The 25,161-nt window shown below is 48.2% G+C and overlaps 1 protein-coding gene across 4 annotated transcripts in view; it reads right to left on the reverse strand.

The window, feature by feature from the left end:
* The window catches only part of ANKS1A (ankyrin repeat and sterile alpha motif domain containing 1A), a 255,025-nt gene that overhangs the window by 34,788 nt on the left and 195,076 nt on the right, over window positions 1-25,161 (reverse strand). For all 4 annotated transcript variants that reach the window (XM_038748704.1, XM_038748705.1, XM_038748706.1 and 1 more), the window contains one exon: window positions 2,946-3,012. In XM_038748704.1, the coding sequence (XP_038604632.1) occupies window positions 2,946-3,012 (67 nt within the window). The remainder of the gene's footprint in view (window positions 1-2,945; window positions 3,013-25,161) is intronic.

Below are 25,161 nucleotides of genomic sequence, written 5' to 3' on the forward strand. Positions count from 1 at the left end.
AAACCAAACATACTAACAAAATAAAATAAATAGAATAGATATGCAAGTATCATCCCCTCACCCTGTCCCAAAGCACTTATGTCCATTATCTGTAATTTCATTTATTTATATTACTGTCTTCCTCCCCCTCTAGACTTTAAGGTCGTCATGGGCAGGGCAGGGTCCATTGTTGTGTTGTATTCTCCCAAGTGCACAATGCTCTGCATGCAGTAAGCGCTCAATAAATAGGCCTAACTGACCGACCGGCCGAAGGACTCCGTCCTGCTCGGAAGTCGCAGGCATCTAGTTGAAATGTGGCCCGCCCTGCTCACCTCACCAATCAATCAATCGTATTTATTGAGCGCTTACTGTGTGCAGAACACTGTACTAAGCGCTTGGGAAGTCCAAGTTGGCAACATATAGAGACGGTCCCTACCCAACAGTGGGCTCACAGTCTAAAAAACTCTCCGGGGCAATTTCGGGGAGGGAGCGTGTGGGATCCCTAGAAGAGACCTCGCAGGGAAGCATGCCCACGTGCTAGCAGCATGGCTCAGTGGAAAGAGCCCGGGCTTTGGAGTCCGAGGTCATGGGTTCAATTGTCAGCCGTGTGACTTTGGGCAAGTCACTTCACTTCTCTGGGCCTCAGTTCCCTCATCTGGAAAATGGGGGTGAAGACTGCGAGCCCCCCGTGGGACAACCTGATCACCTTGTAACCTCCGCAGCGCTTAGAACAGTGCCTTGCACCTAGTAAGCGCTTAACAAATGCCATCATTATAGTAGGCTGCTCGCTCAGCAGACGGCGTTCTGAGAGCTGCCAGAGGCAGGGATGTGTCTGCTAAACTGTTACATTGTATTCTCTCAAGCGCTTAGTACGGTGCTCTGTACCCAGTGAGTGCTCAATAACTACCATCGACTGCCTGAGGTCCTCGTTCAGCGTGATCGCAGGGGGACAGACTAGCCACCCTCTAGACTGTGAGCCCACTGTTGGGTAGGGACCGCCTCTATATGTTGCCAACTTGTACTTCCCAAGCCCTTAGTCCAGTGCTCTGCACACAGTAAGCGCTCAATAAATAAATAAAGAGAAGCAGCGTGGCCCAGGAGGAAGGTCAGGGATGGGGCGGCTGCTGCCTGACAATCTGAGTGCGCGGAAAACGTGGCCCCGGCCGCTGACCCACAATCCGAGTGTACGAGAAACACGGTACCGGCCACTGCCCCACCATCTGAGTTTGCGAGAAACACGGCACCGGCGAGAAACACGGCCCGACAATCCTACGACAACCTAAGTGTGCGGGAAACGCGGCTCCACCTTTAAGTCGGGCACCAGGAGTGTGAAGAGACAGTTGGCCATTCAACAGGCTCGTCCCGAGAAGGAAACCGGCTGCGACCCAGTGGCCCGAGGCCGCCCCATCGCCTCCCTCAAGAAGCAGCCCCCGGCACGGAGGGCGAGGAAAGTCGCTTGGCCAGACAAGCCCAGGTCGGCCCACAGGAGGAAGGGGAACGCCCCGCTCTGAAGACCCCACCCCAAAATCCAAATGTACAAGAAACATGGAGACTGTACAATGTACAAGAAACATGTACAAGAAACAAGAAACATGGCCACTGATGGACAATCCTGCGCCAATCTGAGTGCGTGGGAAACATGACCCCAGATGCTGCCCGACAAGCTGAGTGGACGGGAAACGTGGGCCCGGCCACTGCCCCACCATCCGAGTTTGCGAGAAACACGGCACCGATCACTGCCCGACAATCCTACGCCAACCTGAGTGTGTGGGAAACGCGGCCCCACTTTTAAGTCGAGCACCAGGAGTGTGAAGAGACAGTCGGCCATTCAACAGGCTCGCCCTGAGAAGGAAACTGGCTGCGACCCAGTGGCCCGAGGCCGCCCCATCGCCTCCCTCAAGAAGCAGCCCCCGGCACGGAGGGCGAGGAAAGTTGCTTGGCCAGCCAAGCCCAGGTTAGCCCAAAGGAGGAAGGGGAACGCCCCGCTTTGAAGATCCCACCCCACAATCTGAGCATACAAGAAACACGGTACTGGCCACTGTCCGACAGTCCTGCGCCAATCTGAGTGCGCGGGAAACGTGGCCCCGGCTGCTGCCCGACAAGCTGAGTGGTGGGAAATGTGGCCCCAGCCACTGCCTCACCATCTGAGTTTGCGAGAAACATGGCACCGGTCACTGCCCGACAATCCTACACCAACCTGAGTGTGTGGGAAACGCGGCCCCACTTTCAAATCGAGCACCGGGAGTGTGAAGAGACAGTCGGCCACTCAACAGGCTCGTCCTGAGAGGGAAACCGGCTGCGACCCAGTGGCCCGAGGCCACCCCATCGCCTCCCTCAAGAAGCAGCCGCCGGCACAGAGGGCGAGGAAAGTCGCTTGGCCAGCCCAAAGGAGGAAGGGGAACACCCCGCTCTGAAGACCCCACCCCACAATCCGAGTGTACAAGAAACATGGCACCGGCCACTGACAGACAATCCTGTGCCAATCTGAGCGTGTGGGAAACGTGGCCCCGGCTGCTGCCCGACCAGCTGAGTGGGCGGGAAACGTGGCCCCGGCCACTGCCCCACCATCTGAGTTTGCGAGAAACACGGCACCGGTCACTGCCCGACAATCCTACGCCAACCTGAGTGTGCGGGAAACGCGGCCCCACCTTTAAGTCGAGCACCAGGAGTGTGAAGAGACAGTCGGCCATTCAACAGGCTCGTCCCGAGAAGGAAACCGGCTGCGACCCAGTGGCCCGAGGCCGCCCCATCACCTCCCTCAAGAAGCAGCCCCCGGCACGGAGGGCGAGGAAAGTCGCTTGGCCAGCCCTAAGGAGGAAGGGGACCGCCCCGCTCCGAAGACCCCACCCCACTTCCTCAGTGGCTCCTAACTTTCCAGATCCCGGGACGGGGGAATAGCCTGAGCTGAGGGTCAGCAAGACCCCTACGCTTCCCGGCGCCGAGGGAGGGACAGCCAAGCACCGTACCTGAGATCTTCTGCTGTTCCTGAGAAAAGTCGATGCCTTCTCCGATGGAGCTCATTATCTTCTCAATCTGGAACGGCAAGGCAGAGAACAAGGTGGGATGGTCACCAGGTTGGTTGAACCAAACAGGGACCAAATGCCACTTCCGCGGCCACCCCCAAAAGACTTTTCAGGCGTTGCCCGCCCGCATGCCTCCAGTGCCGCCCCGCCTCCTCCCCTCACTGGCTGAGCCTACTCTGCCAAGCTGGTCCTGGCTCCTTTGAGAATCAATCAATCAATCAATTGTATTTATTGAGCGCTTACTGTGTGCAGAGCACTGTACTAAGCGCTTGGGAAGTACAAGTTGGCAACATAGAGACACAGTCCCTACCCAACAGTGGGCTCACAGTCTAAACAGTCCCGGCTCCACCAATTGTCAGATGTGTGACTCTGGGCAAGTCACTTAACTTCTCTGTGCCTCAGTTACTTCATCTGTAAAATGGGGATTAAGACTGTGCACCCCCTGTGGGACAACCTGATCACCTTGTAACCTCCCCAGCGCTTAGAACAGTGCTTTGCACATAGTAAGCGTTTAATAAATGCCATTATAAAAGCAGTGTGCCCCAGTGGACAGAGCCCGAGCTCGGGAGTCAGAAGGAGCTGGGTTCTAATTCCACCTCCGCCTCCCGTCTGCTGTGTGACCTCAGGCGAGTCACTTCACTTCTCTGGGCCCCAGTGACTTCAACTGTAAAATGGGGCTTAATACTGTGAGCTCCATATCGGGGAGGGGCTGTGTCCAACTTGATTAGCTTGTATCTACCCGAGTGCTCAGTACAGTGACTGACATAAACACTTAATAATAACAATAACAACTGCGGCATTTGTTGGAGAAGCAGCATGGCTCCGTGGAAAGAGCCCGGGCTTTGGAGTCAGAGGTCATGGGTTCAAATCCCGGCTCTGCCAATTGTCAGCTGTGTGACTTTGGGCAACTCACCTCACTTCTCTGGGCCTCAGTTACCTCATCTGGAAAATGGGGATGAAGACTGCGAGCCCCCCGTGGGACAACCTGATCACCTTGTAACCTCCCAAGCACTTAGAACAGTGCTTTGCACATAGTAAGTGCTTAATAAATAAATGCTATTATTATTAAGCACTTACTATGTGCCAAGCACTGTAGTAAGCACCGGGATAGGTACAGCGTATTAGGTTGGACACAGTCCTTGTCCCACGTGGGGCTCACAGTCTTAATCCCCATTTTACCGATGAGGTAACTGAGGCCCAGAGAAGTGAAGTCATTTCCCCAAGGTCACGCAGCGGACAAGTGGCAGGGACGGGATTAGAACCCACGACCTTTTAGACTGTGAGCCCACTGTTGGGTAGGGACTGTCTATGTTGCCAACTTGTACTTCCCAAGCGCTTAGTACAGTGCTCTGCATACAGTAAGTGCTCAATAAATACGATTGATTGATTGATTGATTGATTGATTGACCTCTGACTCCCAAACCCAGGTTCTTGCCACTAAGCCATGCTGCTTTGCAAATAGCATAATTACTAAATACCATTAAAATAATAATGGCCTTTTATTAAGCGCTTACTATGTGCAAAGCACTGTTCTAAGCACTGGGGAGGTTACAAGGTGATCAGGTTGTCCCATGGGGGGCTCACAGTCTTCATCCCCATTTTACAGATGAGGGAACTCAGGCAGAGAGAATAATAATAACGGCATTTATTAAGCGCTTACTATGTGCAAAGCACTGATCTAAGCGCTGGGAAGGTTACAAGGTGATCAGGTTGTCCCATGGGGGGCTCACAGTCTTCATCCCCATTTTACAGATGAGGGAACTGAGTGGACCGGTGGGGGGGGACTGCCGGAGCCGAGCCATTCCCACCTGGCCCAGTGAGTCCCAGGAGGGTCTGGAGAGGTCCCGGGCCCTTTAAGAAGTTCGGCATCAAGACTACCTCGAAAGGCCAGTCCGTTTGCCAGCCCTGCGGCCAACATTTGTGGGAATTGTGAGACACCGACCTGCCACCTCAACAGCCCACAACCCCCAGTCTTACGTAGAACATAAAATAAGGGCAAGACCTAATCGGGGCCCATCTGTTCCCAAGGACGAAGGCACGGACCTCCTCCTCTTCCCCTGCCCTCCCTGGCAACCGGCAGAGCCCAAGGAGGAGGGGGCTGAAGGGCCTAAGGCGATGACACCCTCCGACTCCGAGGGCCGCCCTGCCCAGCCCCGTGGAGGCCAACCTGCCGCGGCTGGCATCTGCGGTGGCCGGCGGGAGGAACGATGCCCCAGAGTGCCCCCGCGCCCCACCAACAGGCAGCCTGCCCAGCTTTCGGGCAGGAGGAGGAGGAGGGCATTTCTGCTGCCAAGACGACCACTTTGTCCGCTGCTCCTTCCTAGGGAAAGGAAAGGATGACGACGAGTCTGAGGGCTGGGAAGTCTTCCTCTCCGAAGGGTGGGGGAATCAATCAATCAATCAGTCGTATTTACTGAGCGCTTACTGTGTGCAGAGCGCTTGGGAAGTACAAGTTGGCAACATATAGAGACAGTCCCTACCCAACAGTGGGCTCACAGTCCTTCCTCGGGCCGAACCAGGCCCCCTGACTGGCAGGGGTCTTCCGAAGGTGGCGGACAACTAGCCCCTAGGATGGCCCTCGCCAGGGACACTGTGGGGGCCGATTGGGACCGGACCACCATCCATTTCCCAGGCCGGGGGATAGATTTCTAATGATGCTGATGATAATGATAATAATGATAATAATTGTGATATCTATAAACCGGTTATTATGTGCCAAGCATGGTACAAAGCACAAGATAATTGGATCCCACGTGGAAAACGCAGTCTAATTAGGAGGGAGGACGGGTAGGGAATCTCCATCCTGCAGACAAGGGAACTCAAAGAGAATTAAGCGACTTGCCCAAGGTCGCACAGCCGACAAGTGGCAGAGCCAGGATTAGAACCCAGGTCCTCTGACTCCCATTCTTGAGATCTTTCCATTAGGCCACACTGGTTATGAGCTGCTCGGTCACTACTAGGGGGAATTTAATGAGGTGGGCAGGGGACTTGTATGCCGATTCTGTTGCACTGTAATCAATCAATCGTATTTATTGAGCGCTTACGGTGTGCATAGCACTGTACTAAGCGCTTGGGAAGTACAAGTTGGAGTAGTACAAGTACTGTACAAGTACAAGTACTGTACTCTCCCAAGCGCCTAGTTCAGTGCTCTGCACACAGTAAGTGCTCAATAAATATGATTGATTGACTGATGGCTGGAACTACACACCAAACCAAATTCTTTCCAGTTCTCCGAGCCTTTTTCCCTTCCTCCTCCTGCCCCTTCCCGGTCTCCAAACCCTGAGCTCTCAGCCGGGCCCACGCACAAATAAGCGCGGTCCCGAAAACCTCATTTTAGCCAATGATAAACCCTGAGCTCACAGCCTGGGCTACACACAAATAAGTGAGATTCCCCCAAACCTCATTTGAGCCCCTAGTTTGACCCTCATCTTCGACCAGACCCTTTCCCAGAGCTGCAGACAAGTGTCACCATTGACTATCCATCAATCAACCGTATTTATTGAGCGCTTACTGTGTGCAGAGCACCGTACTAGGCGCTTGGGAAGTCCAAGTTGGCAACATATAGAGACGGTCCCTACCCAACAGTGGGCTCACAAGTTTAAAAGGGGGAGACAGAGAACAAAACCAAACATACTAACAAAATGAAATAAATAGAATAGATATGTGCAAGTAAAAATAAATAAATAAATGAATGAATGAATAAATAAATTAATGAATAAATAAATAAATAAATGGAGTAATAAATGACTAGTTACGTTTTCCCTCCTTTTGTGCCCCCGTTGTTCCCTCAGACTGGGTAAGAAACTGAGGGAGAAGTGGGCGGAGAAATGGCCAAAAAGGAGGGGCCCAGTGAGGGAAGGAGACCAACAGAGACAATCAGCCCTGGAGTAATCAGAAGCCACCTGATTTTGGCTCACAATCCCCTCGGATTGGTGACCAAGGGGCTACCGTGACCCAAACCCCCACTCTGGTCTGCTTGATGAGAAGCGAGCGCTTAGTACAGTGCTCTGCACACAGTAAGCGCTCAATAAATACGACTGAATGAATGAATGAATGAAAAAGCAGCATGGCCTAGTAGAAGGAGACTAGTCCTGGGAAGTCAGAGGCCCTGGGTCCTATTCCTGGCTCTGCCACTTGTCTGCCGTGTGACCTTGGGTAAGTCACTTCACTGGGCCTCAGTTCCCTCATTCAATGGTATTTATTGAGCGCTTACTGTTTCGTTTCATTGTCTGTCTCCGCCTTCTAGACTGTGAGCCCGTGGTTGGGTAGAGACTGTTCTATTCTATTTATATTGTTAATGATGTGCATCAGCGTGGCTCAGTGGGAAGAGCCCGGGCTTTGGAGTCAGAGGTCATGGGTTCAAATCCCGGCTCCGCCACTGGTCAGCTGGGTGACTTTGGGCAAGTCACTTAACTTCTCTGGGGCTCAGTTTACCTCATCTGTAAAATGGGGATTAAGACTGTGAGCCCCCCGTGGGACAAGCTGACCACCTTGTAACCTCCCCAGCGCTTAGAACAGTGCTTTGCACATAGTAAGTGCTTAATAAATGCCATTATTATTATTATCTAGCTTTATTTCTATTTATTCTGATGACACCTGTCCACATGTTTTGTTTTGTTGTCTGTCTCCCCCTTCTAGACTGTGAGCCCATTGTTGGGTAGGGACCATCTCTACGTGTTGCCAACTTGTACTTCCCAAGCTCTTAGTACAGTGTTCTGCACACAGTAAGCGCTCAGTAAATACAATTAAATGAATGAATGACTGTCAATCTATTACTCTATTTATTTATTTATTTATTTTACTTGTACATATCTATTCTATTTATTTTATTTTGTTAGTATGTTTGGTTTTGTTCTCTGTCTCCCCCTTTTAGACTGTGAGCCCACTGTTGGGTAGGGACTGTCTCTCTATGTTGCCAACTTGTACTTCCCAAGCGCTTAGTCCAGTGCTCTGCACACAGTAAGCGCTCAATAAATACGATTGACTGACAAGTCTCTACATGCTGCCGATTTGTACTTCCCAAGTGCTTAGTCCGGTGCTCTGCACACAGTAAGCGCTCCGTAAATACAACTGAATGAATGAATGAATGCAAAGCACTGTACTAAGCGCTCGGGAGAGTACGATATAACAACAGACACATTCCTGCCCATAGTGAGCTCATGGTCTAGACTGCAAAATGGGGATTAAAGCTGTGATTCCTAGGCGGGATATGACCTGTATCCAACCTGATGAGCTTGTAACTACCCCAGCACTTAGTACAGTGCCTGGCACATTGGAAGTGCTTCACAAATATCATAAAAAAAGGAGCATCTTCACTAAAGATTCACACCCGGTTATCTGGCTCCAAGACAAACAGGATCCCACCTTCCAAAATAACAGGTTCATCAAAATCCAGGCTCCTTTGTTTAAAAGTGGGCTTGCCAGGAAGAAAAAAATATGAGGTTTCCTCTTCGGGGAGAACATCGAGGACAAACTCTGAGAGAACAATGGCCAATTTCCGCAGCAACTGTACAGGATGTTTTATCGGGTGGTTCCCAGTCCTCCCTAGATTGCTCAGGCTAGGATTCCAGGGATAATAAATAATGATAGCAATAATAGTAATAATTAGGGTGCTTGTTAAGCACTTACGGTGTGCCAAGTACTATTGTAAGTGCGAGGGTAGATACAAGTTAATCAGGTTGGAAACAGTTCCTGTCCCACATGGGGCTCACACTCTTCATCCCCATTTTCCAGATAATAATAATAATGATAATGATGATGGCATTTGTTCATTCATTCATTCAATCGTATTTACTGAGCACTTACTGTGTGCAGAGCACTGTACTAAGTACAAGTTGGCAACATATAGAGATGGTCCCTACCCAACAGCAGGCTCAGAGTCTAGACTGGACGCTCCTCGATTGTCAATATTCATTCATTCAATCGTATTTATTGAGCGCTTACTGCGTGCAGAGCACTGTACTAAGCGCTTGGGAAGTACAAGTTGGCAACATATAGAGACGGTCTCTACAGTCAATTGATTGATTGACTGTGAGCCCCATGAGGGACATGGACCATGTCCAACCAGAGTAACCTGCATCTACCCCCGAGCTGAATACAGTGCCTGGTAAAAAGTAAGTTGCTTAATGAACTTAATGAACTTTAATGAACCATTAAAAAAAATAATAAAAGAGCGGGATGATTTTAAAGCCTTTCAGGAGACTCCGATGGGTTCCACACTGCAAGGTTGTTTTGGGCAGAGACGTGTCTACCGACTCAGATTTTTTTTTTAAATCTTTTGTACGGTATTTGTTAAGCACCTACAATGCGTCAAACACTGTTCTAAGCACCGGGGCAGGTATAAGTTAATTAGGTTGGACACAGTCCCTGTGCGTGGGGCTCACAGTCTAATTAGGAGTGAGAACAGGCATCCTCATTCAATCGTTCATTCAGTCGTATTTATTGAGCGCTTACTGTGTGCAGAGCACTGTACTAAGCGCTTGGGAAGTACAAGCTGGCAACATATAGAGACGGTCCCTACCCAACAGCGGGCTCACAGTCTAGAAGGTGGGCTCACAGTCTAGAAGCCTCGTTTTACAGTTGAGGAAACTGAGGCCAAGAGAAGTTAAGTGACTTGCCCAAGATCACACAGCAAGCAATTGGCAGAGTCAGAATTAGAACCCAGGCCATTCAGACCTCCAGGCTTGTGCTCTTTCCACTAGGCCACACTACTTATCAGTCAGTCAATTGTATTTATTGAGGGCTTACTGTGGGCAGAGTGATGTACTAAGTGCTTGGGACAGTACAATATAACAATATAACCTGTATATATGTTTGCATGGATTTATTACTCTATTTATTTTACTTCTCCATATTTACTATTCTATTTATTTTGTTAATGATGTGCATCTAGCTTTACTTCTACTTATTCTGATGACTTGACACCTGTCCACGCATTTTGTTTTGTTGTCTGTCTCCCCTTTCTAGGCTGAGCCCGCTGTTGGGTAGGGACCGTCTCTAGATGTTGCCGACTTGGACTTCTCAAGCGCTTAGTCCAGTGCTCAGCACACAGTAAGCGCTCAATAAATACGATCGAATGAATGAATGAAGTGACTGGCCCAAAGTCACACAGCTGACAATTGGTGGAGCCGGGATTTGAACCCATGACCTCTGACTCCAAAGCCCGGGCTCTTTCCACTGAGCCATGCTGCTTCTCTATATAAAATGGGGATTAAGACATGGAGGTACACGTGGGACATTGACTGTGTCCTGCCTGATTAATTTGTATCTAATCAATCATATTTATTGAGCACTTACTTTGTGCACAGCACTGTACTAAGCGCTTGGGAAGCACAAGTTGGCAACACATAGAGACGGTCCCTACCCAACAGTGGGCTCACAGTCTAAAAGGGGGAGACAGAGAACAAAACAAAACATATTAACAAAATAAAATAAATAGAATAAATATGTACAAATAAAATAGAGTAATAAATACGTACAAACATATATGCATATATACAGGTGATATACATAAATACAGGTGATATACATATATATCTACCCCAGCACTTAGAACAGTACCTGGCATGTAATAAGCATTTAACAAATACCATAAAAACAAAACAGACTCAGGAGTCAGTATCCAAATACGTCCCAAGACCTCCGATGATGATGATGATGATGACGATGATGATGACAACGATGGCATTTGTTAAGCGCTTACTATGTGCAGAGCACTGTTCTAAGCGCTGGGGGGGGGATACCAGGTGATCAGGTTGTCCCGCGTGGGGCTCACAGTCTTCATCCCCACTTTACAGATGAGGGAACTGAGGCTCAGAGAATAATAATAATAATGATGATGGCATTTGTTAAGCGCTTACTATGTGCAGAGCACTGTTCTAAGCGCTGGGGGGGATGATCATGTTGTCCCACGGGGGCACAGCCTGCTGTCAGGAGTTAGAGGCTTGCGAGGTAGGGGGCTGATATGGCTCCCTCTTCTTCCTCTTTGTTCATTATTTTATTTTGTTCATATGCTTGGTTTTGTTCTCTGTCTCCCCCTTCTAGACTGTGAGCCGCCTGTTGGGTAGGGACTGTCTCTATATGTTGCCAATTTGTACTTCCCAAACGCTTAGTACACTGCTCTGGACACGGTAAGCGCTCAATAAATACGATTGATTGATTGATTATTATGATTCTAGGTCTGAGCCCCCTGTTAAAGCCGCGCTGAGTCAGAGGACCTGGGTTCTAATCCAGCCTCTGCCGCCCGTTGGCTGTGAGATCTTGGGCAAGTCATCCAGCTCACTGTGGGCAAGGAATGTGTCCGCCGACTCTTGGACTGTACATCACTCTACACGTCATAAGCGCTCCACAAATACCGTTGATGATATCCCGGCTCCGCCACTGTCAGCTGTGTGACTTTGGACAAGTCACTTAACTTCTGTGGGCCTCAGTTACCTCATCTGTAAAATGGGGATTAAGACTGTGAGCCCCACCTGGGACAACCTGATCACCTTGTAGCTTCCCCAGTGCTTAGAACAGTGCTTTGCACATAGTAAGCACTTAGTAAATGCCATTATTATTATGATTATTATTATTATTTAATTCCTCTGGGCCTCAGTTTCCTCAACTGCAAAAGGAGCACGCAGTACCTGTTCTCCCTCCTACTTAGACCGCGTCCGATCGGATGAATTTGTATCTTACTCCATTCATTCATTCAATCGTATTTATTGAGCGCTTACTGTGTGCAAAGCACTGTACTAAGCGCTTGGGAATTACAAGTTGGTAACATATAGAGACGGCCCCTACCCAACAGTAGGCTCACAGTCTAGAAGGGGGAGACAGAGAACAAAACAAAACATATTAACAAAATAAAATAATTAGAATAAATATGTATAAATAAAATAAATAGAGTAATAAATACGTACGAACATATATACAGGTACTGTTTTACTACCACACTTGAATGTCGATGTTTTGAACTGAATTTTTAAATAACTAAACTAAATAATAGTTTAGTTATTAATTTAGTTTAGTTTAAATAGTAAAATAGTTTAGTTATTAATAATAACTAAATACTCCAGCATTTAGTCCAGTGCTTGACACGCAGTAAGCACTTATCAAACACTATGATTATTATTATTATTTCTATTAAATGCTAAGTTCCTTACGGGCGGGGACTGTGCCTCCTCCATTTCTGGTACTCTCCCAAGTGCTCAGAGCTGTGTTCATTCATTCATTCAATCATATTTATTAAGCGCTTACTGTGTGCAGAGAACTGTACTGAGCGCTTGGGAAAGTATGATACAACAATAACCACTGACAACCCCTGATCACCACGAGCTTACAGTCTAGAGGGTGTGTGTTGTACAGCGATACACAACTTTAGAGAAATAATAATAATGATGATGGCATTTGTTAAGCGCTTACTATGTGCAAAGCACTGTTCTAAGCGCCGGGGGAGGTTACAAGGTGATCAGGCTGTCCCACGGGGGGCTCACAGTCAATCCCCATTTTACAGATGAGGTCACTGAGGCGCAGAGAATAATAATAATAATAATAATAATAATAATAATAATAATAATAATAATAATGACATTTATTAAGCACTTACTATGTGCAGAGCACTGTTCTAAGTGCCAGGGGAGGTTACAAGGTGATCAGGTTGTCCCACGGGGGGCTCACAGTCTTCATCCCCATTTTACAAATGAGGGAACTGAGGCACAGAGAAGTGAAGGGACTTGCCCAAAGTCACACAGCCGACAGTTGGCGGAGCCAGGATTTGAACCCATGACCACTGAATCCACAGCCTGTGCTCTTTCCACTGAGCCACGCTGCTTCTCAAATGTAGACACGTGCAGACGTATAGGTGCTCGACAAACGCCACTGCTGTTTGGGCGAATGAGGGCTCACTGTGGGCAGGGAATATGTCTGCTATATCGTTATACTGTCCTCTCCCAAGTGCTTAGCACAGGGCCCTGCACACAGTCAGCGCTCAATAATTACGACGGACTGACCAAATTTCTAGTTGCCTTGGATTGTGTGCCACCGGAGGGACCGGCATCGGGTTCAAGTCTACCTGTGTGTTCATTCCCAGTGCTTAGGACAGTGCTCTGTCTTTGGTAAGTGCTTAATAAATAGCATTATTACTATCGTTATCATTCTTACAACCTTGCTCGGGGGGATTCATCTTCTAGGAGCCAGGAGCTGTCCTGAATTTTCAGGAAGAAAGAAGAGAGGGGAGGAGGAAGCGAGGGAGAGGGAGCCAGCTGGGTGTCCGCCAACTGACCTTCCCTATTTTTCCCTCCTGCTTTCCCAGAAAACCTGTCCCTCCCTGCAGATCTTTCCCACTGGTAGCCCCATTTATAAGGCCCTCAGGCTCTCCAAGACCTACTCCTCCTCCTGTCTCCCCCAGAGCACATTAGTACATGATTTTGCACTTAATCGAGCAAAAACTCCTCACTCTCGGCTTCAAGGCTGTCCATCCCCTCGCCCCCTCCTACCTCACCTCCCTTCTCTCCTTCTCCAGCCCAGCCCGTACCCTCCGCTCCTCTGCCGCTAATCTCCTCACCGGGCCTCGTTCTCGCCCGTCCCGCCGTCGACCCCCGGCCCACATCCTCCCCCTGGCCTGGAATGCCCTCCCTCCTCACATCCATCAAATTAGCTCTCTTCCTCCCTTCAAAGCCCTACTGAGAGCTCACCTCCTCTAAGAGGCCTTCCCAGACTGAGCCCCCTTTTTCCTCTCCTCCTCCCCATCCCCACCGCCCTACCTCCTTCCCCTCCCCACAGCACTTGTATAGATTTGTACAGATTTATTACTCTATTTATTTTACTTGTACATATTTACTATTCTATTTATTTTGTTCATGATGTGCATTTAGCTTTAATTCTATTTATTCTGACAACTTGACACCTGTCCAAGACACCAAGACACCTGTCCAAGACAAGACACCTGTTTTGTTTTGTTGCCTGTGCATTTAGCTTTAATTCTATTTATTCTGACAACTTGACACCTGTCCACATGTTTTGTTTTGCTGCCTGTCTCCCCCTTCTAGACCGTGAGCCCGCCGTGAGCCCGTTGTGGGGTAGGGACCGTCTCTATATGTTGCCGACTTGTCCTTCCCAAGCGCTTAGTCCAGTGCTCTGCACACAGTAAGCGCTCAATAAATACGACTGAATGAACGAATGAATGAACTGGGGTTCAAGTCAGACTACTGACATAAATACGAGTAATAATCACTCCTATTTGTTGAGTGCTTACTGTCATTCATTCATTCATTCATGTTGCCAACTTATGTTGCCAACTTGTACTTCCCAAGTGCTTAGTATAGTGCTCTGCACACAGTAAGTGCTCAATAAATACGATTGATTGATTCATTCATTCAATCGTATTTATTGAGCACTTACTGTGTGCACAGCACTGTACTAAGCGCTTCGGAAGTACAAGCCGGCAACATCTAGAGACGGTCCCTACCCATCAACGGGCTCACAGTCTAGAAAGGGGAGACTGACAACAAAACAAAACCTGCACTGACTCTTGAACTAAGCACCCATATTCTTCTGCGATATTTCATTCTTGGCACTGAAGGAGTCCATAATGTTTTAAGTAAGAACTTTTCTGTGGATATTCCATTACCTCACGTCTTGTTTGTAAAATCTCAGCTTCATAATATGGAATCTGCACAACTTCATACCCAAGTAATGTCTGCAGAGCACTGTACTACGCACGTTGGAGAGTAAAATATAACAGAGTTGGTGGACGTGTTCCTTGCGTAGTAATAATAATTATTATAATAATGGCATTTATTAAACCCTTACTACGTGCCATGCACTGTGCTAAGTGCTGGGGTACAAACAGGATAATCAGATTGGCCAGTCCCTATCCCACACAGGGTTCACCGTCTAATCAATCAATGGTATTTAAAGAGCACTTACTATACGCAGAGCGCCGTGCTAAGCACTTGGGAGAGTACAATACAACAGAGTCGGTAGACGTGCTCTCTGCCCCCAAGGAGTTTATTTTTTGACTGACTGGATTAGAACTCAGGTCCGCTACCCCTAGCCCCTAGTGCTCTCTCCACTAGGCCATACTGCTTACCTTATTTCTTGAGAGCTTACTACGTGCAGAGCTTTGGGTTCACCGTCTAATCAATCAATGGTATTTAAAGGGCACTTACTATACACAGAGCGCCGTGCTAAGCACTTGGGAGAGTACAATACAACAGAGTTTGGTAGACGTGGTCTCTGCCCCCAAGGAGTTTATTTTTTGACTGACTGGATTAGAACCCAGGTCCGCTAACCCCTAGTGATCTCTCCACTAGGCCATACTGCTTACCTTATTTTTTTGATACTACGTGCAGAGCTTTGGGTTCACCGTCTAATCAGTCAATGGTATTTAAAGAGCACTTACTATACGCAGAGCGCCGTGCTAAGCACTTGGGAGAGTACAATACAACAGAGTCGGCAGATGTGGTCTCTGCCCCCAAGGAGTTTATTTTTTGACTGACTGGATTAGAACCCAGGTCCGCTAACCCCTAGTGATCTCTCCACTAGGCCATACTGCTTACCTTATTTTTTGATACTACGTGCAGAGCTTTGGGTTCACCGTCTAATCAATCAATGCTATTTAAAGGGCACTTACTATACGCAGGGCGCCGTGCTAAGCACTTGGGAGAGTACAGTACAACAGAGTCGGTAGACGTGCTCTCTGCCCCGAAGGAGTTTATTTTTTGACTGACTGGATTAGAACCCAGGTCCGCTAACCCCTAGTGATCTCTCCACTAGGCCATACTGCTTACCTTATTTTTTGATACTACGTGCAGAGCTTTGGGTTCACCGTCTAATCAATCAATGGTATTTAAAGAGCACTTACTATACGCAGAGCGCCGTGCTAAGCACTTGGGAGAGTACAATACAACAGAGTTTGGTAGACGTGGTCTCTGTCCCCAAGGAGTTTATTTTTTGACTGACTGGATTAGAACCCAGGTCCGCTAACCCCTAGCCCCTAGTGCTCTCTCCACTAGGCCATACTGCTTACCTTATTTCTTGACAGCTTACTATGTGCAGAGCTTTGGGTTCACTGTCTAATCAATCAATGGTATTTAAAGAGCACTTACTATATGCAGACCGCCATGCTAAGCACTTGGGAGAGTACAACAGTCGGTAGACGTGGTCTCTGCCCCCAAGGAGTTTATTTTTTGACTGACTGGATTGGAACCCAGGTCCGCTAACCCCTAGCCCCTAGTGCTCTCTCCACTAGGCCATACTGCTTACCTCATTTCTTGAGAGCTTACTACGTGCAGAGCTTTGGGTTCACCGTCTAATCAATCAATGGTATTTAAAGAGCATTTACCATACACAGAGCACCGTCTTAAGCACTTGGGAGAGTACAACGCAACAGAATCGGTAGACGTGGTCTCTGCCCCCAAGGAGTTCATTTTTTGACTGACTGGATTAGAACCCAGGTCCGCTAACCCCTAGCCCCTAGTGCTCTCTCCATTAGGTCATACTGCTTACCTTATTTCTTGACAGCTTACTATGTGCAGAGCTTTGGGTTCACTGTCTAATCAATCAATGGTATTTAAAGAGCACTTACTATACGCAGAGCGCCGTGCTAAGCACTTGGGAGAGTACAATACAACAGAGTCGGTAGACATGGTCTCTGCCCCCAAGGAGTTTATTTTTTGACTGACTGGATTAGAACCCAGGTCCGCTATCCCCTAGTGATCTCTCCACTAGGCCATACTGCTTACCTTATTTTTTGATACTACGTGCAGAGCTTTGGGTTCACCGTCTAATCAATCAATGGTATTTAAAGAGCACTTACTATACGCAGAGCGCCGTGCTAAGCACTTGGGAGAGTACAATACAACAGAGTCGGTAGACATGGTCTCCGCGCCCAAGGAGTTTATTTTTTGACTGACTGGATTAGAACCCAGGTCCGCTATCCCCTAGTGATCTCTCCACTAGGCCATACTGCTTACCTTATTTTTTGATACTACGTGCAGAGCTTTGGGTTCACCGTCTAATCAATCAATGGTATTTAAAGAGCACTTACTATATATACGCAGAGCGCCGTGCTAAGCACTTGGGAGAGTACAATACAACAGAGTCGGTAGACGTGCTCTCTGCCCCGAAGGAGTTTATTTTTTGACTGACTGGATTAGAACTCAGGTCCACTAACCCCTAGTGATCTCTCCACTAGGCCATACTGCTTACCTTATTTTTTGATACTACGTGCAGAGCTTTGGGTTCACTGTGTAATCAATCAATGGTATTTAAAGAGCACTTACTATACGCAGACCGCCGTGCTAAGCACTTGGGAGAGTACAACAGAGTTGGTAGACGTGGTCTGTGCCCTCAAGGAGTTTACTTTTTGACTGACTGGATTAGAACCCAGGCCCGCTAACCCCTAGCCCCTAGTGCTCTCTCCACTAGGCCATACTGCTTACCTTATTTCTTGAGAGCTTACTACGTGCAGAGCTTTGGGTGCAAATCCCTGACAGATGGACGGGGGTCAGGATGCAAACCCTCGAGGGGCGGGACGCCAAAGAGGTGGGTGAAAAAGGCAAGAAGAGAAGCAGGCGCCAAGGAGACTGGGCAAATCTGGACACTGTACTGATTTCCTCTCGAGCCGGCCCTGCTGCTCTGGGCCCCATCTACACGAACGGAAGACCCGCTCCCCCACCAAGGAGCAAGACGATGGAGAAAAACCAAAAACCAAAAAAACTTTTGCCAAAATGAATATCTAACAGGCCAAAGTCACCTTGGGCAATAAGCACGGTGTCTAAAAGAGAAGCAGCGCGGCTCGGTGGAAAAGAGCACGGGCTTTGGAGTCAGAGGTCATGGGTTCAAATCCCGGCTCCGCCGATTGTCAGCTGTGTGAGTTTGGGCAAGTCACTTCACTTCTCTGGGCCTCAGTTACCTCATCTGTAAAATGGGGATTAGGACTGTGAGCCCCACGTGGGACAACCTAATCACCTTGTAACCTCCCCAGCGCTTAGAACAGTGCTTTGCACATAGTAAGTGCTTAATAAATGCCATTATTATTATTATTATTATTATTATAAAGAGCAATCAATCAATCACTCAATCGTATTTATTGAGCGCTTACTGTGTGCAGAGCACTGGACTAAGAGCTTGGGAAGTCCAAGTTGGCAACATATAGAGACAGTCCCTACCCATCAGCAGGCTCACAGTCTAGAAGGGGGAGACAGAGAACAAAACCAAACATACTAACAAAATAAAATAAATAGAATAGATAGGTACAAGTAAAATACATTAATAAATAGAGTAATAAATATGTACCAACATATATACGTGTGCCGTGGGGAAGGGAAGGAGGTAAGACGGGGGGGATGGAGAGGGGGACGAGGGGGGGCACAGGCTTTGGAGTCAAAGGTCATGGGTTCAAATCCATTGTCAGCTTGTGACTTTGGGCAAGTCGCTTCACTTCTCTGGGCCTCAGTTCCCTCATCTGTAAAATGCGGATTAAGACTGTGAGCCCCTCGTGGGACAACCTGATTCCTTTGTAAGTACCCCAGCGCTTAGAACAGTGCTTGGCACATAGTAAGTGCTTAACAAATACCATTACTATTATTATTATTTTTAAAAAACTTCCAAGTCCACTCTTGGGGAGGGGGGCGAGGGAGAGAGGAAGGAGGGGGCTCAGTCTGGGACTTCTCTGTGCCTCAGTTCCCTCATCTGTAAAATGAGGATGAAGACTGTGAGCCCCACGTGGGACAACCTGATCACCTTGTATCCCCCCAGCGCTTAGAACAGTGCTCCTCACATAGTAAGCGCTTAACAAATACCATCCTCATCATCATTATTATTATTATTTAAAAACTTCCAAGTCCACTCTTGGGGTGTCACTTAAGGGACAGACGGGGTCTGTCCCTCCCCCGGCCCTCCCAGCAGCAGCAGCTCAAGAGAAAAATCACTGCTGAGTTCAGCAGCTGATTCTGGAGAGAAACCACTTGCAAATTCCAATTCCGGAGAATGGGTTTTCTCCAAAGAGTCCGACGTGACTCTTTCAAGCCCTGCAAACGTGGAGGAGGGAAGCAGGAGCTGGGCCTGGTAGAAAGCGTCATGCCCAGTGAGCTCGGTCGCTCAATCGCAATTAGTGAAGGCTAACGGTGTGCAGAGCACTGTATTAAGCGCCGGGGAGAGTACAACAATAAACAGACACATTCCCTTCCCATAACAAGGAGGGCTGCTCAGCAAAAAAGGGGCATGCCAGGAAATGCTGAAATCAAAAATACATCAACCCCAAATTAGATTTCAGCAACAGACATATGCTCCAGGGTCAACATCATTTGCATTGAAACACACAGACTCGGAAGGGAGAGGATGTTTTGCCGGCAAGGGCCACTCAGGTCCTGGCTAGCATGGGGGAGGGCAGACATTAAGATGAATAAAAAGTAATTTATAATATATATTTTAAAGATATGCACCAAAGTGCCATGGGGTTGGAGGTGGGGCAAATACCAAATGTCCAAAGGTCACATCCAAGAGCATAATAATAATAATTATAATAATAATGGTATTTGTTAAATGCTTACTATGTTCCAGGCACTGTTCCAAGCCCTGGGGAAGATACAAACTAATCAGGTTGGACTCGTTTGCTGTCCCACATGGGCCTCACAGTCCTAATTTTACTTGTACGTATTTATTCCACTTATTCTGAGTGCAGAGCACCATACTAAGCGCTTGGGAAGTCCAAGTCGACAACATCTAGAGATGGTCCCTACCTGACAGCGGGCTCACAGTCTAGAAGGGGGAGCCAGACAGCAAAACAAAACAGATGAACAAAATAAAATAAATAGAATAATAAATATGTACAAGTAAAATAGAGTAATAAATATGTACAAACACTTATATGTTGCCAACTTGTACTTCCCAAGCACTTAGTACAGGGCTCTGCACACAGTAAGTGCTCAATAAATAACGATTGATTGATTCCCAAGCACTTACTACAGTGCTGAATAATAATAATAATAATAATGATGGCATTTATTAAGCGCTTACTATGTGCAAAGCACTGTTCTAAGCACTGGGGAGGTTACAGGGTGATCGGGTTGTCCCACGGGAGGCTCACAGTCTTAATCCCCATTTTCCAGATGAGGTCACTGAGGCCCAGAGAAGTGAAGTGACTTGCCCAAAGTCACACAGCTGACAATTGGTGGAGCCGGATTTGAACCCATGACCTCTGACTCCAAAGTCCGTGCTCTTTTCCACTGAGCCACGCTGCTGAAGACTGCGAGCCCACCGTGGGACAACCTCATCACCTTGTAACCTCCCCAGCGCTTAGAACAGTGCCTTGCACACAGTAAGCGCTTAATAAACGCCATCATTATTAGTATTATTTATTATTATAAAACGGTCCTAACGGATGGTCCCCCCGCCCCCGGCCAGCCTGGTCCTGACTGCTGATGGGGAGGCCGAGGACTCGTGGGATTTCAGGCCCAGTCTGGATGGGGCAAAACCAGTCAAGAGCGTCAGTTTTTAATCCTCTATCACTACTCCAAAGAAACGGAATCACCAATTCCTAGCTTTCTTATCTTTTTCTTTTTAATGGTATCTGTCAAGCGCTGGGCCTCTCGTCCTCAACCGGCGACGGGCTAATGGCTTTCCTCCTCTGAATGTGAAGTGCCAGGAGAGGCAGGCAAGCAGGCCGGCCAGCTGTGAAGGAGAACGAGCGGTGACACGGCCGCTTTTTGCCGCCGGGCTCCTGGGGCATCTCGCAAGTATTCAGCTCGGCCCCCCTGCCCGGCCCCGCTCTGGGAGGGAGGATCCCTTCAGTCCCGTCATCTTACCAAAAAGGAAAATGGGCACGGGGCGATGGGAGAGGACGAAGGCGGGATGATTTTGACGGGCCGGGGTTCGGCCTTCATCATCATCATCAATCGTATTTATTGAGCGCTTACTATGTGCAGGGCACTGTACTAAGCGCTTGGGAAGTACAAACTGGCAACATATAGAGACAGTCCCTACCCAACAGTGGGCTCACAGTCTAAAAGACACAGTCTAAAAGACAGTCTAAAAGGGTCGGCGGGTCGTTCCTCTGAAATCCACTCAGCGGCAACGTGTTTTAATACGCAGCAAGCCCCAAAACACCCTCGTCTGTGTACATGGGGAGGCCGGGGGAGCTGGAAAATATCCCTAGGGTTCAAATCCTGCGCGGCAGAACTACCAGACTACCAGAATTCAGCTCAGACCTCGTCTGAGGAAATTAAAGCTGTGGCGGGAGCCGCCGTGGCGGCTTCATTCCTTGGCCCGGGTTTATGTGGGTGCTCTGTTCACGGCTTTTCTGCCGGGAAGGCAAAGCATCGCGATTTACGTCTTTAATTCCCCCTCTGGACTGGGCAAAGCCAGTCAAGATCGTCAGTTTTAATCCTGTAGCGCTACTCCAAAGAAACGGAATCTCCAATTCCTAGCCTTCTCATCTTTTTCTTTTTAACGGTATTTGTTAAGCATTTACAATGTGGCAGGCTCTGTACAAAGCGCTGGGGTAGATACAAGCTAATCGGGTCAGACCCGGTCCTGTCCTGCATGAGGCTCACAGACTTACTCCCCATTTTACGGAGTCTCTATATGTTGCCAATTTGTACTTCCCAAGCGCTTAGTACAGTGCTCTGCACATAGTAAGCGCTCAATAAATATGATTGATGATGATGATGATGATGAGGGAACTAGGCACAGAGAAGTGAAGTGACTGGCCCAAGGTCACAGAGCAGACACGTGGCGAAGCTGGGACCGAAACCCAGGTCCTTCTGACTCCTGGGACCATGATCTATCCATTAGGTCACCCTGTCTTTATTGTACATAAAAAAAAGTTGCTTTTTTTGCAACTTTTGCAAAATGGTCCACGCAACACTACGAAGTCTGAGTTCTGGAAACGGTGCGTCGTTGTCATTTTACCACAAGGTAGAAGTCAGGAAACCAAGTCCTAGCCTCAGCAACACCTCTCTAGACTTTAAGTTCCTTGTGGGCAGGGAACATGGCTATCATCATCATCATCAATCGTATTTATTGAGCGCTTACTGTGTGCAGAGCACTGTACTAAGCGCTTGGGAAGTCCAAGTTGGCAACATATAGAGACAGTACCTACGCAACAGTGGGCTCACAGTCTAAAAGGGGGAGACAGAGAACAAAACCAAACATACTAACAAAATAAAATAAATAGAATGGATATATACAAGTAAAATAGAGTAATAAATATGTACAAACATATATACAGGTGCTGTGGGGAAGGGAAGGAGGTAAGATGGGGGGATGGAGAGGGGGACGAGGGGGAGAGAAAGGAAGGGGCTCAGTCTGGGAAGGCCTCCTGGAGGATTATTACTCTATTTATTTATTTATTTTACTTGTACATTTCTATCCTATTTATTTTATTTTGTTGGTATGTTTGGTTCTGTTCTCTGTCTCCCCCTTTTAGACTGTGAGCCCACTGTTGGGTAGGGACTGTCTCTATGTGTTGCCAATTTGTACTTCCCAAGCGCTTAGTACAGTGCTCTGCACATAGTAAGCGCTCAATAAATACGATTGATTGATTGATTGATTGAGGTGAGCTCTCAGTAGGGCCTTGAAGGGAGGAAGAGAGCTAGCTTGGCTATCAGCTCTGTTGTCCTGTACCCTCCCCAACACTTAGTACAGTGCTCTGCGCATGGTAAGTGCTCAACAAATACCACTGTTGGATAACAAGCAAACAGAACAGCCGTCTATAATGGGCAAGAAAGAGTGTCGGTTGTGTCTTGCATCCATCTCTGACCGCTCCTTACAGACTCAGACGCCAGCTCGCTCTCCCTCTCCTGCTTACTACCGCCCCGAAGAAACGGGTTGGAGTACAAAAGGGGGCCCATCGAGGGCTGGTTTGGGAAGAACAAAGGCCAAGTGGATACAGTCCAGGCTTGAGAGTCAGGAGGACCTGGGTTCTAATCCCGGCTCCGCTACTTGTCCGCCCTGTGACCTTAGAAGTCACTTTACTTCTCTGGGCCTCAGGAGCCCCACGTGGGACACCCTGATTACCCTGTATTTCCCCCAGTGCTTAAAACAGTGCTTGGCACATAGTAAGCGCTTAACAAATACCATTATTATTATTATTATTACTCTCCCAAGAGCTTACTACGGTGCTCTGCACATGGTAAGCACTCAATAAGTACGATGGACTGTCGGCGATTAAACAATCCCCGGGACCCCGCAAGGAAGGGAGGGCGGTACTTGGCTAAAGTCACCTGACTTTGCTTGTGCCTCTTTGGTGCTTGAGAAAAGAGAACAAGGAAGCTCTTAGGAAGTGCCTGAATTTATAGAGGGGTGGAAAAAAAAGAGAATCTGCCTTGTCATCCCAAAAGGAGCAAGATGGGCAGGTGGCGTTTTTTATTCATGCTTTATAGCGCTCCAATATGCATAGTACACTGCTCTGCACATGGTAAGAGCTTAATAAATACCATTGGTGATTTGCACACTCAACTAAGCATTGGCTTTTCTGCAGGTCCTTCTTTTCGGTCTCCCCTTCTTCCAAAACTATAAGTGGTCTCATGATCTGTACTTCCCAAGCGCCTGGTCCAGTGCCCTGCACACAGTAAGCGTTCAATAAATGAGAAGCAGCGTGGCTCAGTGGAAGGAGCCCGGGTTTTGGAGTCAGAGGTCATTTCATATCCCAGCTCCGCCCATTGTCAGCTGTGTGACTTTGGGCAGGTCACTTAGCTCCTCTGTGCCTCAGTTGCCTCGTCTGTAAAATGGGGATGAAGAGTGTGAGCCCCCCGTGGGACAACCTGATCAGCTTGTAACCTCCCCAGCGCTTAGAACAGTGCTTTGCACATAGTAAGCGCTTAATAAATACCATTATTATTATTTTATTCTGTTAATATGTTTTGTTTTGTTGTCTGTCTCCCCCTTCTAGACTGTGAGCCCACTGTTGGGTAGGGACCGTCTCTATATGTTGCCAACTTGTACTTCCCAAGCGCTTAGTACAGTGCTCTGCACACAGTAAGCGCTCAATAAATACGACTGAATTGAACTGAATCACCTCATCTGTAAAATGGGGTTTGAGGCTGTGAGCCCCATGTGGGACAGGGATTATGGCCAACCCGATTATCTCCTATCTACCCTGGTGCCTTGAACAGTGCTTGGCACATAGTAAGTGCTTCACAAATGCCATCGTTATTACCATGGAGACGCACATTTCGGGGAGAAAGGGATGGAGGCCTTGACTTGGCCACATCGAACACCCAGCCCGGTCAGTACATAGCCGGGCTATGACTGCAGGCACCGTGCCATGGGGGGAAAAATGAAAAGGCTCTGGGATTCTCCATGCCCATGCCAAAGCCCAAAAAACTGGGGGAATCGATGAGGAAGAGGGGAACTATGCCCGCCAAGGAGGCTGGTTCTTGATTTTAGGCACTGCTTTTTTCCCCTGGTCTCCTGCTGCTCTCTACACTGTAGATATCTGGATAATAATAATAATAATAATGACATTTGTTAAGTGCTTACTATGTACAAAGCACTGTTCTAAGTACTGGGGGGGGGGATACAAGGTGATCAGGTTGTCCCACATGGGGCTCACAGTCTTCATCCCCATTTGACAGATGAAGGAACTGAGGCACAGAGTAGTGAAGTAACTTCCCCAAGGTCACACAGCAGACGTGGCGGAGACGGGATTAGAACCCGTGACCTCTGACTCCCAAGCCCGGGCTCTTTCCACTGAGCCACGCTGGTGAGGGGGTGGTGATGGGGGGGGGCGGGAGGGAGATGGGGGTGTCTCCGAGGCCTGCCTTTCCTCCCCATCTGCCTCGGACCACCTTCACATAATAATAATAATAATGGTATTTGTTAAGCGCTTACTATGTGCAAAGCACCGTTCTAAGCGCTGGGGAGATCACAAGGTGATCAGGTTGTCCCGAGGGGGCTCACAGTTTTAACCCCCATTTTACAGATGAGGGAACTGAGGCACAGAGAAGTGAAGTGACTTGCCCCAAGTCACACAGCTGACAGGTGGCGAAGCCGGGATTGAGCCCATGACCTCTGACTCCAGAGCCCAGGCTCTTTCCACTGAGCCACGCTGCTTCTCGGCGCTGCTTCTACTAAGTGTTGGATCTACCCCAACACTTAGTAGAGTGCTTAATACCACCATCATTATTATTATTAATGATGATGATGATGATGATGATATCTTTCTCCCTTC

The sequence above is a fragment of the Tachyglossus aculeatus genome, chromosome 7 (genome assembly GCF_015852505.1).
Source record: "Tachyglossus aculeatus isolate mTacAcu1 chromosome 7, mTacAcu1.pri, whole genome shotgun sequence".
Lineage (NCBI taxonomy): Eukaryota > Metazoa > Chordata > Mammalia > Monotremata > Tachyglossidae > Tachyglossus > Tachyglossus aculeatus.